We start from the raw sequence: 15,341 nt of genomic DNA, 5'->3' as shown, positions 1-15,341 counted from the left end.
GTCTAGCTAACGAGGGTAGCTCGTCTGGATTTCATTATCAGTCAGATGGCTTTCTGTGTTTGTCTGGTAGGCTTGTGATTCCGCAGGATGTAGAGTTGCGAGAGGAGATTTTGTCTCAGGCGCATCGCACTAAGTTGAGTATTCATCCTGGGAGCAACAAGATGTACAAGGATCTACGTACTCGTTTCTGGTGGAAAGGAATGAAACGCAGCGTTTATCAGTTTGTTTCGAGATGTTTGGTGTGTCAACAGGTCAAGGCAGAGCACCGACGACCTAGAGGATTGCTTCACAATCTGCCTATTCCTGAATGGAAATGGGAGTTTATCATAATGGACTTTGTGACCCATTCGCCAGTATCCCCGAGGAACTGTGAAGTTATCTGGGTCATGGTGGACCGACTCACCAAGTCAGCGCATTTCATTGCCTATAGCCTGGAGTACAATGTGGATCGTATGGCTCGGTTTTACATTCAGGAGATCATTCGACATCATGAAGTGCCTATGAGCATTGCCAGCGATCGGGACCCCAGGTTTACTTTCAAGATTCTGGGGGAGTGTTCTGCGATAGGTACTACTCTAGGTTTGAGTACTGCCTATCATCCGGAGACTGATGGTCAGTCAGAGCGCACTATCCGTACTTTGGAGGATATGCTTAGAGCGTGCGTCATGGATTTTGGTTTAGCCTGGCAGGATCATTTGCCATTGATCGAGTTCGCGTACAAAAACAGCTATCATACTAGTATTGGGATGGCACCTTTTGAGGCGTTGTACGGGCGACGTTGTCGTACTCCACTCTTCTGGAAAGAAGAGGGGGAGAGACAGGCTGAGGGACCGAAGTTTATCCAACAGGCGGTAGACATTGTTGATCAGATCAAGAAACGGATTAAGACTGCACAGGATCGTCAGGCCAGCTATGCTAACACCAAGCGTAGGCCTTTGCAGTTCGATGTCGGGGAGAAAGTGTTTCTGAGAGTGTCACATTTCCGCAAAATTCTCAGATTTGGCCTTAAGGGCAAGTTGTCTCCCAGATTTATTGGTCCGTTTGAGATTTTGGAAAGCATTGGCGATTTGGCTTATCGACTAGCTTTGCCACCGCATCTTTCCAGTATTCACGACGTGTTCCACGTATCTCTGTTGCGACGATATGTGGCGGATGAGTCTCATATTCTACAGCGGTCTGAGGTTCAGGTGAGCAAGGATTTTACCTATGTTGAGAAACCTATTCGTAGGTTGGATCATAAGGATAAGGTTTTTCGGAACAAAGTCATTCCTCTGGTTTTAGTTCAGTGGAAGCGCCGAGGCACTGAAGAAGCTACTTGGGAGCTTGAGGACAGGATGCGTGAAGACCATCCTGAGTTGTTTTGATTTCATTCTTAAGTTGTATTCAGTTGCAAACTCTGTAAACGTTTGATTTGAATAAAAAAATATGTTTCTGATTTTTGTATTACATTCGGTACTTAAGATCTGATTTCGAGGAAGAAATATCTTAAGTGGGGGAGAATGTAGTAGCCCGTAACCAAAATCAGTGATTAAGGGATTAATCAACGCTAATTAAATAGATTGGTTACCGGACGGATCAGAAGCTCCAATGAAGGATCGAACGTTCCGATCGAGATCGGAAGCTCCGATGCAGGATCGGAAGCTCCGATGATATTACGTCAAGCATGACGTGTGGCAGGATCGGAAGCTCCGATCACCCCTATTCGAAGTCAACTAGTGATAGTTTGACACATGGCAAATAAGGATGTTCGGAAGCTCCGATGGCAGGATCGGACGTTTCGATCGAAGATCGGAAGTTCCGATCGAGGATCGGAGGTTCCGATCGATGTCTATAAATAGAAGGTCGAGGCTTCACTTTCAATTGTCAATTCCGAGATTCCCTCTCTATTCCAAGCTTATTTGAGTAGTTCTAGTCTTCATAGGCTTGACCCGGGGGTTGGCGAGGCGTTCTATAGTCATAGCAGAGTTGTGCCCAAGTTCTGGAGGCATCGACATCAAAGGGCTAACGACGGACGAAGTTATAGCTTTTGCTTCCTATAAATATTTAGGAGTATGCAATAGCTTAGTTAAGGCTTTTAGAGCACTATAATGATAGTAGTATCATTTGGCAGTGTAGAGCAGACTATAGGCGTGGACCTAGAGTTGGTAGAGCTTGCACTGAATTGAGGTACGAAAGTACTGTTCGAGATATCCTGACTGAGTATGCATGTATTATGTGACTGCATGATTTATATGTCATGATTTATGCTGCATTCATTTGCATATTGAGCTATCTCCTTCGAGATGTCTATTAGTAGGGTTATACCCTATCCTGTTAGTGGATGGATTTCCATGGCTTTGGGTCCGGTAAATCCACTGGTATTATGGTATGGGAGCCACCTCCCGAAGCGACGGCACAGTGTGCTACATACCAGGGCCCGGTCTGTCTCTATTATCTAATTCTTGACCTCGAGTTATAGAGAGTTCACTTTGCATGCATGTATACTCATACTCTCGTACTGAGCATTTTATGCTCACGTCTCGTACTCTGTGTTTCTAGACATCCTATTCCATGGGACAGGTTTGCGATTGGACGAAGCGGGTGGATCCAAGAGGGGCTAGGCAGTTGTTGGCCAGCTGGAGCTTCGCCTAGGTTTTATTCTCTTGTTATCGGATTGATACAACTATTCGATTTGGTTGTATTGTATGTGGGTATTTACAGATTCCTTTACTTGGGATTGTATAATGTCTATGGTTTTCGCAGCTTAATTCTAATTACTGTTTTGATTAAGTTAATTGCATGCCTAAGTTCTGTTTAGTAGGTGATCTGAGTAAGGGTCACTATAGAGGGTGTGGTGATAGAGGTGTTGTCACTCTTTCAGCAACATCTTCTGTGTGTCCCATCTCCGATCGAATATCTTGGGGATCAAAACCCTTTTCTGCCATTTGAATATGTGAGGATGAAAAATCGAGAAAGGGATAGGGCAATAGTAATCAAGGAGCAATGAGAATAAAGGGATTCGGGACGAATCAAGGAAATATTATATTTCCATAAACAGATAAGAACTCGGATACATAATACTCCAAACCTTTTCCTGTTCTAACTTGGTTTCAGTAGGCCCCCAACGATAATAAAATCCCCAATGGTAACTCTCCAAAAACGGTAACAAATTCGATTTAAATTAGGCAATAAATCCCTTGATTTTTACCGATAATCTAGGCCCAAATATTTCCAAATTTAACTCCTCATCAGACTATAACACCACTGAAACAAAATCCAATCTCATTCAAATTTAAAAATTCAGTGTATAGGGCAAAAATCAAAACTTTTGTTTGATCAGAATTCATAACTTTTCGGCCAAAGATATTCACAAATAAAAATATGCATGTCCTAATTATGTCTTAAAACATAGTGTGACAGAAATTAAATATGCAATCATATGCACAAATATATGTTGACAAGTGAGGTGTTTTCCACGATGTTGGCAACATCTTCCAACAACACTTCAGGATTCAGAAAAAAATTTGATATCCAATTCATTATTTTTGCAGAAGTGGTAGCCTGCACACTAAAGGAACGATCTTTAAATGGACCCCTTTAGGTAGCTTTTTCCATTTGCTTCTGATTATCAATAAAATTGGTTGATTGATTCAATTCAAGTTAATCATTCTTGTTCTTTTGTTATTCTAATTTTTCAAAGTCACTTTTCATTTGAGACAAGATCATGGAATACACGAACGTCCCTCCACTACTTCGTGACTTAGTCAGAACTCTTCTTCGATTAATCCAATTAAACTGTAAATATTTTGCAGAGAATCCTGAGTGAAAACTAGTCAATGGTTACAAAGTATCCAACACATCACAAAACAGAATGAATGCATGAATGCAATATGCCTAAGATCCTAAAAATGCATATGCATGAAAAGGTGTTTTCACAGGGTATTGGCAACACTCCTGACAACATCTCGGTTCTGTCTATAATGCACACATACTGAGAGACTTCCTTAAACTAGAGAATCTCTCGAAATCCAAAGCTTTTATGAATATATCAACTAATTGGTTATTAGTTCCAACAAACTCAATTAAAATCATGCTTTACTCGACCAAATCTAGAATGAAGTGATGTATAATGTCAATATGTTTAGTTCGAGAGTGTTGTACTGGATTTTTGGATATATCAATGGCACTGGAATTATCAGAGTACACGATAGGAGTATCACTCTTAACACCATAATCATTTAGCATTTGATTCATCCAAAGGATTTGTCAGCAACAACTACCAACAGCAACATACTCAGACTCAGCAGTAGACAGTGAGACACAGTTTTGTTTCTTACTATACCAAGACACTAGGTTATTCCCCAAGTAAAAACATCCTCCCGAAGTTCTCTTTCTCTCATCTAAATCCCTAGCCCAATCAGCATCACTAAACCCTACCAAATTCGAATTGGTTTCTTTAGTGTACCACAAACCCAAATTCAATGTTCCAACCACATATTTCAGTATACGTTTTACGGCCTTCAAGTGAGTAACCTTTGGGTTAGACTGGTATCTAGCACACAGACAAACACTATACATGATATCAGGTCTCGTAGTACTTAAATACAAAAGACTACCAATCATGCTTCTGTAGAGGGTGTTGTCAACACCTTCGGCAACATCCTCCCTAGAAAGTTTTTCATTTGACCCCATAGGTGTGCGCATGTGTTTAGTGTTGTCATTCATAAACTTCTTCACAAGATTTTTAACATACTTGCTTTGATAAAAAAAAAATATACCATCATGCATTTGTTTCACTTGCAAGCCCAAGAAATATGTTAACTCATCAACCATGCTCATTTCAAATGTAGAAGACATGCACTTCACAAAATCATCAACAAGTTTATCATTTGAAGCACAAAACATTATATCATCCACATAAATTTGGCAAATTAAGATATTACCTTGAGATTTTTGCACAAACAAAGTCTTATCAACTTCACCTCTTTTGAAGCCAATTTGAGCAAGTACTCAGTTAGTCTTCCATACCATGCACGTGGTGCTTGCTTTAATCCATACAATGCCTTTTTTAACTTATACACATAATCAAGATGATTTGGATCCTCAAACCCTTTAGGTTATTTCACAAAGACTTCTTCATTTAGAATCTCATTTAAAAAGACACTTTTTACATTCATTTGAAAAAGTTTCATCCCCATGTTACACGAAATAGCAAGCGAAAGTCGTACTGACTCAATACAGGCTACAGGAGAAAAGGTTTTATCAAAATCCACCCCTTCAACTTGTGTATACCCTTGAGCTACCAACCTAGCTTTATTTCTAATTATTTTCCCGACTCATCAGTTTTATTCTTGAAAATCCATTTAGTTCCTATGACATTACCATGAGCAGGACATGGTACCAAGTACCAAACATCATTCCTAACAAATTGTTCTAACTCTTCATGCATAGCATTGACCCAAAATTCATCTTTTAAAGCCTCTTCAACCTTTTTGGGTTCAATGTTTGACACGAAACAAGAGAATCTTACCTGCGAATACGTAGAACTCATGCACAACAAACCTGTCATCTTTCGATAATCCACTTTATCTTTCCTTCGAGTTTGCAAGTCTCCATGCACATCTCCAATGACCTGTGAGCTTGGGTGATTCTTCTGAATTCTGCTTGGAACATTCTTTGCAGCTTCATATACCTCACTATTCTCATCAGTATTCTCATCAGTAGGTTTTTAAACTTTTGATTCTGTATTTTCTGTAGGAGGTGTTGTCGGAGGTGTTGGCAACACTCCTTTGACAACATCTAAATTTCCAGAATTATCCAGCAAATCATTAACTTCATCCTCAGCTGTTTTCTTCTTTAGATCTTCAAAGTCATCAACATTAATTGACTCAAAAATAGTCTTTGTTCTCAAGTTATACATCCTATAGGCTCGGCTATTTGATGAATATCCCAAGAACATACACTTATCACTTTTTGCATCAAATTTAGCAAGATGATCTCTATCATTCAAAACGTGACATACACATCCAAAAACATGAAAATATTTAATGTTTGGCCTCTTTCCCATGAGGATTTCATAGGATGTCATAGTAGTGTCATTCCTCAAATAAACTCTATTTGAAATATGACATGCAGTATTCAAGGCTTCAGCCCAAAAACGTTTTGAAATATTTATCGAACTCAACATCACTCTTGCCATTTATTGCAAAGTCCTATTTTTTATTTCAGCAATTTCATTTTGTTGTGGAGTTTTAGGAGCAAAACATTCATGAGAAATACCTTTCTTAACACACACACTAGCAAAATAAGAGTTTTCGAACTCCTTACCATGGTCAGTACGAATTCTAATTACCTTCAGATTGTATAGGTTTGAAATCTTAGTGAGCAGTTTCTTGAATGCATCAAATGTGTTCGATTTTTCTCTCAGAAAATTTACCCAAGTATATCGTGAGAAATCATCCACACAAACAAAAGAATATTTCTTACCTCCAAAGCTTTCACATTGGACCCATCAAGTTCATATATAAAAGCTCAAGACAGCGTGTTGTCACAGATGTTGGCAACACCTTGTGTGACACCCTAGTCTGCTTCCCTTTCTGACACGCTTCACAAACAAATGGAATACCAGATTTTAAGTTAGGCATACCTCTCACAACATCTAACTTACTTAAGTTCTTTAATGTCTTGAAATTTGCATGACCCAATTTTTTATGCCATAGATCAAACTCATTAACTTTTGTGTGCCTACAAGCCATCTCTTCTCCGAGTTGATAGCAGTTGTCGGATGACCTAGTACCTGTCATGACACAGAGATTTGATTCATCAAAAACTTTGCATAATTTCTTATCAAATTGCACATGCAAGTTATCATCACAAAGTTGGCTTATGCTTATTAGATTGGTAGTAAGTCCTTCAACATGAAGCACATTGCGAAGTTTAGGCAGACCAGCAAAATTCAGAGTTCCCTTTCCAACAATGTTTCCTTTTGAACCTCCACCATAGGTTACTTTTCCACTTTTCAATTCAACATAGTCAGTGAAAAACTTCTTGGAACCTGTCATATGACGTGAGCTACCGCTATCAAAGTACCAAGCACCTGAAACGTTAGTCCTTAAAGCAGTATAAATTGTATGACATTGAATATCAGCTTTTTGTACCCAAAATTTCCTTACATAAGATCTGTTTCTGGAGATGTTGTGGGGAGGTGTTGGCAACACCTTCGATGCAGATCTATACCTGTAGTCTTCCTGCATCTTAAAATAGTATGGTTTGATATGACCAGGTCTATGACTGTAGTGACAAATGTACTTACGTTTCCTTCTAGACATTGAAGGAACAACAAGGTGTGGCTTTGGTTTTGGAGGGACAATTGGTGAGTCCTTTTTATATGAGCTTTCAGTACTGCAACTTTTTTTGACAAACACAGGGCCTTTCGAACTTTCACCAACCTCAAATATGCTATTTTCAAAACCTAAACCAGTCGTACCATCTCTTCCCATCATAAGTAGAGAATCAAGTTTGGAAGTACTTGAATTAAACTTGGCCAAAGTAGCATTTGATTTTCCGAGTTCTTCCTTCACTTGACTTAATTCCATTTCTTTCTTACTCAGCATGACTTCCAGTCTTGACACATCAGCCTTTAGATCAGAATTTTCCTTTGAAAGAATAGTATTCATCTTATTCCTTTCAACCCAACCAGTATGTAACTCTTCAAATATCATCTGAGCTTCTTCCATGGATTGTCTCTTCACCTAGATCATTATCACACATATTATCAGTAATGGAAGAATTCAAACAAACTGACCTTTGGGAGATGTTGCAGTCAGGTGTGGCAACACCTAAAGGATTGACTTGAAACTTTTTCTTGCTCTCTAGTAGTGCAGATAAGGCAGTAATGGCTTTCTTCATCTTCCTGTTCTTCTTCTTCAGACTTTTCATCACTTAAAGACGTGTTCATCCCTTTCCTAAGCATGTTGGCACACTCATTTGCATAGTGTCCAAAGCCTTGACAAGCATGACATTGAACAGTGTCCAACTTCTTTGAGACAAACTTCTTCTTCCCTTCCAACATCAGTCGAGGCTTAGGAGTATCAACAGGTTTCCTTGGTGATTGTTCTGGTCCAGTAATCCTTAAAGGCTTGTTAGAGAACATTGGAGCCTTGAGTTTTTGATCCGTCTTTCTTGACTTTTTTATCTTCTTCAGATAATCATTGAATTTTCTGGACATAAGAGAGATCGAATCATATTCTAAATCAGATTGATGAACTTCTTGATGAAATTGAACATACTCCTCGTATGAGGGTTTTGAGGCTTGAAGGGCTATTTATTTTCCTTTATCCTTCTCTTGTTATGTATTGTTCATCTCAAAAACTTGAAGAATGCAAATCAGTTCTGTCATCTTCATATTTGAAGCGTCTTTTATTTCTTCAAGCGCCCAAATCTTCCCATTGAATCTTTTAGGCAAGGATCGAAGAACCTTGTTCACCATGGTTTCACTACCAATAGGTCCTCCAAGAGCATCTGCCTCTGTAGCTATCTCCCTAAGTTTCTTATCATAATCAACAATAGTTTCATTCTCATCCATCCTGATATTCTCAAATTTTTCGTTTAACAATCTCAATCTTCTACTTCTCATGATATCAGTTCCTTCACAGTGTTCTTGAAGAGCATCCCATGCATCCTTAGCAATAGTGCATTCAGATATGATTCCATACATCTTCATATCCACAGTTGCAAAAATTGCATTGAGTGCTTTAGCATTGTAGCTTGAACTTTGTGTTTCCTCTGCAGTCCAAGTTATTTCTTGCTTGATGATATAGTCTCCATCTTCATCTAGCGTCTTTGGAGGAGTCCAACAAGTCAGAATACTTTGCCAAGCACAAACATCCATAGCTTTAATAGTATATCGCATCCTATTCTTCCATAGTGCGTAATTCATGTCATCAAGGACCGAAGGTTTCAAGAACGAGTTTGCAACAGACGATGAGTCCATATTATTCCCTGTAATAAAATAAACAAACCAAGATCAGTTCTTATTGTATCAAGAATATGGCTCTGATGCCACTTATAAGGGAATGGGGGTTGCACATAACCAGTTTGAGGTGTTGTCACAAGGTGTTGACAACATCTACAATAACACCTTGAGTAATTTGCAGCGGAATATAATTTAGGCATGAATAAAATAAATAAGCATCCAAATAAATAGACTCAAATGATTTAAGAAAGAGTATAAAATACTCTTGCAACGCCTCAGGGCAAAACATCACTAGAAAACTTTCAAAGAGTTTTACAAACCCTAAAACTAGTGATTATTGTAAAAATCAATTTCTCAAAACAAGTGAGAAAATAAAGAGTAAAAGTTCTCCTAAAAATTCTATATGAAATAGAATAACAAAAATGAAGTAAGGAGAAAAATGTTGAAGTCAAAATCACACGAGCAACACACTTCTTGATCACCGATCTTCGAGTGTTTTTCAAGGCTTCAAGTTAAGACCACCGATCAAAGCTTCAGAAGATCTTTTATACTTTCTTAACGTACTTGTATATGAAGTTAATTTCTCTTCTCTCGTCGGTCTCCTTCTGTATCTCCAATATATAGACTTGAATCCTTCCTTGTAGATGTTTTCTTGTAGACATAGGATTCTAGATCTTATTTCTTTTTGATCAAGTCAAATCTACATAGTAAAGGAATTAAATCATTAGAGATAAGATAATAAATATTATGATAATCACATATCTAGTTAATAAAAGAAATAAATAACTTATTTAAAAGATACTTCATGTTCAAGAAAGGCAAAAGATATTAAATAAAATCTTTTCAAAATAGGATGATTTTAAGGAATAATTCCTTTCACAATGGTTTGAAATGGATATGTTTTACTAACCAGATTAGTGCATGTACGTGCGTATGTATATGGACAAGAACGAAATGCTTGCTATACTTTGTTCAAACAACACTAATTTTCACAAATTATTAAAAATTAAACGAACTAAACATTATGTATAACAAAATACCAGTAATTATTGATAAAATATTCTATTCTATCTATTATTTAAAAAGAAATTGATATCAAATTATATACCAAGCAGATAATAGATTAAACACAATATATTGATTTTTTTAATAAAAAACAATTATTTTATTAGAAGTCAGAATTTCAACATTGTATACTTACTTTGCAATTTTTTTTTAACATTAAAACCTGTAAATTTATTGAATGAAATCATTCATTAATTACAAGATCTACCAATCAAGAAAGAAACTTGTAATTAGTCCAAACAAAAAATGAAGGCGAGGGGAAACAAAATGCGCAACATTATGAGCTACGCTACTGGTTTTTCTATGCTCATGTACAACCTTTGTGATCCCTGGAGCTTTCAACATATCGTGTATTTCTAGGGGAGAGCATTCAATTAGTTCGGTCAGTAATTGAACCGAATTATTGAAAACCGAATTAACCAAATTCCTTTTAGGATAATCGTATTGAACCAAATTTATGTCAGTATTCACGATCGCTACATGAAAAACTTTCGGTCAACGAGCTGGGCCTCAGTAAAATAAGTATAAAAAATGGTAAAAAAATTCAAGTTACGCGATTAAAAAAACAAATACATTGTTAACTATTTCTCTCATTTTTTTCTCTCAATTTTTGTATTTAATATATAGTACAATCATTTTATTTGACAATTTTAATAAAAATATAATTTTATTATAAAAAACATATTGTTTAACATGCAACACGTGCAACAAGACGGTAGTAAATATTATGTCATGAATCTATGATTTACGTCTCTACCTACGTCTGCGTCTGCGTTTGTTCTTTTATCTTAGTATAGGATAATTCTTCCATTTTATTATATTTTTTTTTAAAAAAAAAAAGGAAAACAGAAAAGGATCCTAGAATTTGTGGCGAAGTGCGAGAAACTTGATGAAGCAGTAAAAGAATCTACTTTCGTAGGGTGATTTTATTACAAAATAATAAATTACAACGCTTTTTCTTCACAAAAAATTAATGTTTTATGATTGGATAATTTATAATAAATAAATCAAGGAAGATAATTTAGAGTAAAATTTACGAGTTTATATGAATCAACCATTAATTAAATTTACGAGTTTATGTGAATCAACCATTAATTAAATATACATTTTTTTATTGAATCTTTAAAGGAAGTAGTCCGATTTATAGAGATTTTTTTTCAGAATATGATGAAATAAATGTAGTATCTCACATCTCTACCAACATTGATGATCGATTTCAATTAAAGATAATGATTATTTGGGTCCAGATTTGAATAATTAATCGGTTAGTTTTTATGGAAAGAAATCGAAATTAAATGCATGATTTATAACACTTGAGATAGATACGATTTTCGAGTTCCTAAAATCACATACTTGCATGTTTGTTCTTGTTTCATATAATTGTATGTGTTGCATTTGATTATACTGTTAATTAGCAAGATTTAGATTTGTTGGTTATGGCATGTTGCATTTTGAGTTAGTCTACATTCATCTTGAGCCTTAACCAATGAAGCATAGAAGGCCGAATGTTTTAGATTTCAAGAGACATTTGGGGAGCTATATTTGAGTGACATGAAAAGCAGATTTACTCCTAATGCTAGATTACTAAGTATAGTTGCGCCAAAGTTTGGGAATTGATATACTTGACACCACCCCAAGTAGGAGAGTCGGTGGCTACGTTGTGAGGTCTTTTTCTCGGGATCCCAAAAGAAGAACCAAGATTCCTTTGAAATTAGATTTTATAGCCTTGTTACCACCACATGCATTTCATGTTTGATATTGAAACGACTAGATCCTAATACCACGCAAATTTTTTTAAAATAAATATGTAAATATCTAAATATTTAATATAAACTATTTTTAGAAATCATGCATCTATATTTGAATAAATAAAATAAAACTTAATATAATATATATATATATATTAAATAATTACTTTCTAGGATAATTATTACCATAAATAATTTTCCATAAAAATTTTCCAACTAAAATCAATAATAAGAATTTGCATGCAAATAAAATAAGTATAACCCATGCAATAAAATCATCATCAACCTCTCATAAAAATTCTCACCTAAAATCCATAAACCCATAATTAAATCATAAAACATTTGCGAAAAACATAATAATATTCAATTCACTGAAAACATGACTAGAGCGATGGTCACGGGCTAGCCAACTGTCAGGATCTCATACGTTCTCACCGTCAGTCGGGGCAATATGCTCTACATCAGTGTCTACCTGCTCACCTGCACCATTTAAGTCTAGTGAGCCTAAAGGCTCAGCACACTCTATCTCATAATAACAACATGATTAAAAATAATGCACCACATAGCACATGCACGATACATATTAAATAATATTTATGCATGCATGTCCTAAAATACATAGCTCATGGTCATCTCATAACATAACATACATATTCATAAAATAATCATCATGCATCATAATTAGTGTTGGGAAATTTAGTTTTGGTATTTACAAAATAAAGCCAAACTAATTGAGCAACCACAAAAGGGCTAAACTGATATTCGGAAAAGATGACGTCACTATCAACGACCACATGACTAAGGAATGCAGTTTACTTTGCTAAACTGAATCAACAAACGACCGCGCTCAACTGGCTAAAGGAATGCAAATCAGTTTACTTCTCTAAACTGAATCCATCAGTTTACCCCTGCCAAACTTACTACATCAGTTTATCCAAAACATTTTACTACCGTACTATTTCTGGATAATATCATCCGTACTCTGACATCCCTGCAGAAGGTAGTGTCACTATACTAAGGTAATGTTGGCTCCAGAAATCGTTGATGATAGTGACAAATCCAACGGGAATAATTTAAATCCTATCTGAAGAACAATTTGAATTTATGACCGTTGGCAATCCAAAGGGTATAAATAGAGATCTTGATCAATCTCAGGCATCATCGAATGCACTAAAAACTCTGTCATTCTTGCGAGAATATAAAAAGCTTTTTATGCTCAAGATTTGATCAAGGAACTCGAAGAACAAATGTTCAAAGCATTATTCTGATCATTGAAGGGTCGATCTTTGTGCTAAGGATTTCGAGTTGTATTCATTCTATTGTACTATCAGTCTAGGACTGAAACTAAAGTGTTATACTAGAAGTTCTTGTTTAGGCAGTGTCTAAGTCCTAAAGTGGATTGGGTTTGTGCAAATTACTTGTATAAATCAAAGTTTTCTAGTGATATCCTTTCGAGGTGGAAGAAGGGGTGACGTAGGAGTGTTTGAAATCTCCGAACATCCATAAAAAACTACTTGTGTCATTTTAGTTTACTCACCATTACCACACACCCTAAACTGATATTCACTCAGTGTTTTAAATCTGCAGCTTGACATATTTTCGCACATATTTTGTTTGCCAAACTGCATCAGACACTAAGATAAGCCTCGAACTCATTCATTAAACCGATCGAGTTCTATATTTCCTACTAAACTGTTTGAAAGTATATTCACCCCCCCTCTAGACTTTCAACCGACCCTAACAAGTGGTATCAGAGAGGTTATTATCTTACTCTTAAAGCACTATACTGAAATGACTTCGTTCAGCAAAATTCCTATGTTCTCAAAAGAAGACTTTGATGACTGCAAGATTTGTATGCAAGCATACCTATCAGTACTAGACGATGACATGTAGTTTGTCATCACTGATAGACCTCTTGCAATCACCAAGATCAATACTGCTATAGCTCTTTCTGGAGGTGGTCCACAATATATTGAGAAACCAAGAATCGAATGGACTGCTGAAGACAAAAAGAAGGCAAATCTTGACAATGTGGCTAAAGATATCTTGTATAAAAGTCTTGACAAGAACACCTTTAGCAAAATCAAGACATGAAAAATCGGGAAAGAAATTTGGGAGAAGTTGATTCAACTTTGTGAAGGAAATGAACAGACGAAGGAAAACAAACTGTCTGTCGCCACTAAAAAATTTGACAACAACAGGATGAAACCAGGTGAATCAATGAAAGAATTTGATGAAAGATTAAGTAGCATTGTTATTGAGCTTAATGGATTGGGAAAAACATATCCTAACAGGGAAGTTATTCTCAAGGTAATTCAAGGCCTTCCCAAAGAATGGGATGTGAAGACAATGGCCATGAGAGAATTGAAGGACTTGAACAAACTAGAGCTGCATGACTTGTTTGCAGATTTAAAGGCCTATGAATTCGAGTTGCAAACTCGAGAAGAAGATCATTCTACCTCAAAATTGACCAAGGCCTTGACTGCAGTAAAAATAGAGTCACCAGCTAAATCAAAAAAATCAGCAGAACAACTGAGCAGTGATGCCATGTCTTTGTTTGTGAAGAAGTTTGGCAAATTCATCAGAAGAAACCAAGAAGGATCCTACAGAAGAAATTTCCAAAAGAAAGATGCAATCGAAGAACCAAGAAGTTGCTTCAACTGTGGAAAAACAGGACATTTTATTGCTGACTGTCCCAAATCAAAGAACTTTGACAAAAGAAAAAGTTCAAGGGATGACAGACACACTTCAAGAGAGAAACATGAATCATTGGTTGCAAAGGACAGCAAAACCAAGTGGGCAGAAACAGATAGTGATTCAGAGGGATCAAATTGCTCCTCCAATTCCAGTGATGATGAAGAAGAGGTCAAGTGTCTTATGGCAAATGATCGTGAGCTTCCATCCACTAGTGAACAGGTATTTGATTTCAGCTCTGAGGAATTTACCAGAGAGAAACTGATCAAAGCTCTTCATGATATGGCAAATGAGTATCATCAACTGTCCTTAGCATTCGATGAAGTCAGAGCCAAGCAAAAGGATCTGCAAGATGCCTCAACTAAACCCTCTTGGGAACAATCAGTTGAGATAAACTGTCTTGAAACAGAGATTGTTGTGCTCCGAACTGAGAATGAACAACTCAAGATCGACATCATGAATCTTACAACAAAAAAACATAACATGGATGAATTATTAAGATCATGGAATAAATCTTCGAGCCTGTTGACAGAAATGAATGATTCACAAAGACCTCTTCATGACAAAACTGGTCTATGATATGGTAAGACGGTGGAAACTGGTGAATCGAGTACTGTACCCAAACTGAACATATGCAAAGGAAAATACATAAACTTTGTACGAGCGGTTAGGGAAAATGAAAATGAAAAACCTATCCTGATGACTTGGCAGCAAATAGAGCAGATGAACAGAAAAAGATTTGGTATCAGCTTCAATCCTCATGAAACTAAGGTAGAGACTGCTAAAAGTTGTGAACGGACTAATGCATATCAACCTAACTCTATGAGAGGAAATAGAAGTCAATACCATAATCAACGTCCAGTTCAAAAGCAATAGAAACT

The 15,341-nt window shown here is 36.4% G+C and overlaps 1 protein-coding gene across 1 annotated transcript; it reads left to right on the top strand.

Annotated features, from left to right (window-relative positions):
• Positions 1-13,986: 13,986 nt before the first annotated feature.
• Positions 13,987-15,039, top strand: LOC140862883 (uncharacterized). The gene has a single exon (XM_073265918.1). It carries the CDS (start codon positions 13,987-13,989, stop codon positions 15,037-15,039), a length of 1,053 nt encoding a protein of 350 aa, XP_073122019.1.
• Positions 15,040-15,341: the final 302 nt, after the last annotated feature.

The sequence above is a fragment of the Henckelia pumila genome, chromosome 4, assembly GCF_033568475.1.
Source record: "Henckelia pumila isolate YLH828 chromosome 4, ASM3356847v2, whole genome shotgun sequence".
Lineage (NCBI taxonomy): Eukaryota > Viridiplantae > Streptophyta > Magnoliopsida > Lamiales > Gesneriaceae > Henckelia > Henckelia pumila.
This window is presented reverse-complemented; position numbering and strand designations above follow the sequence as displayed.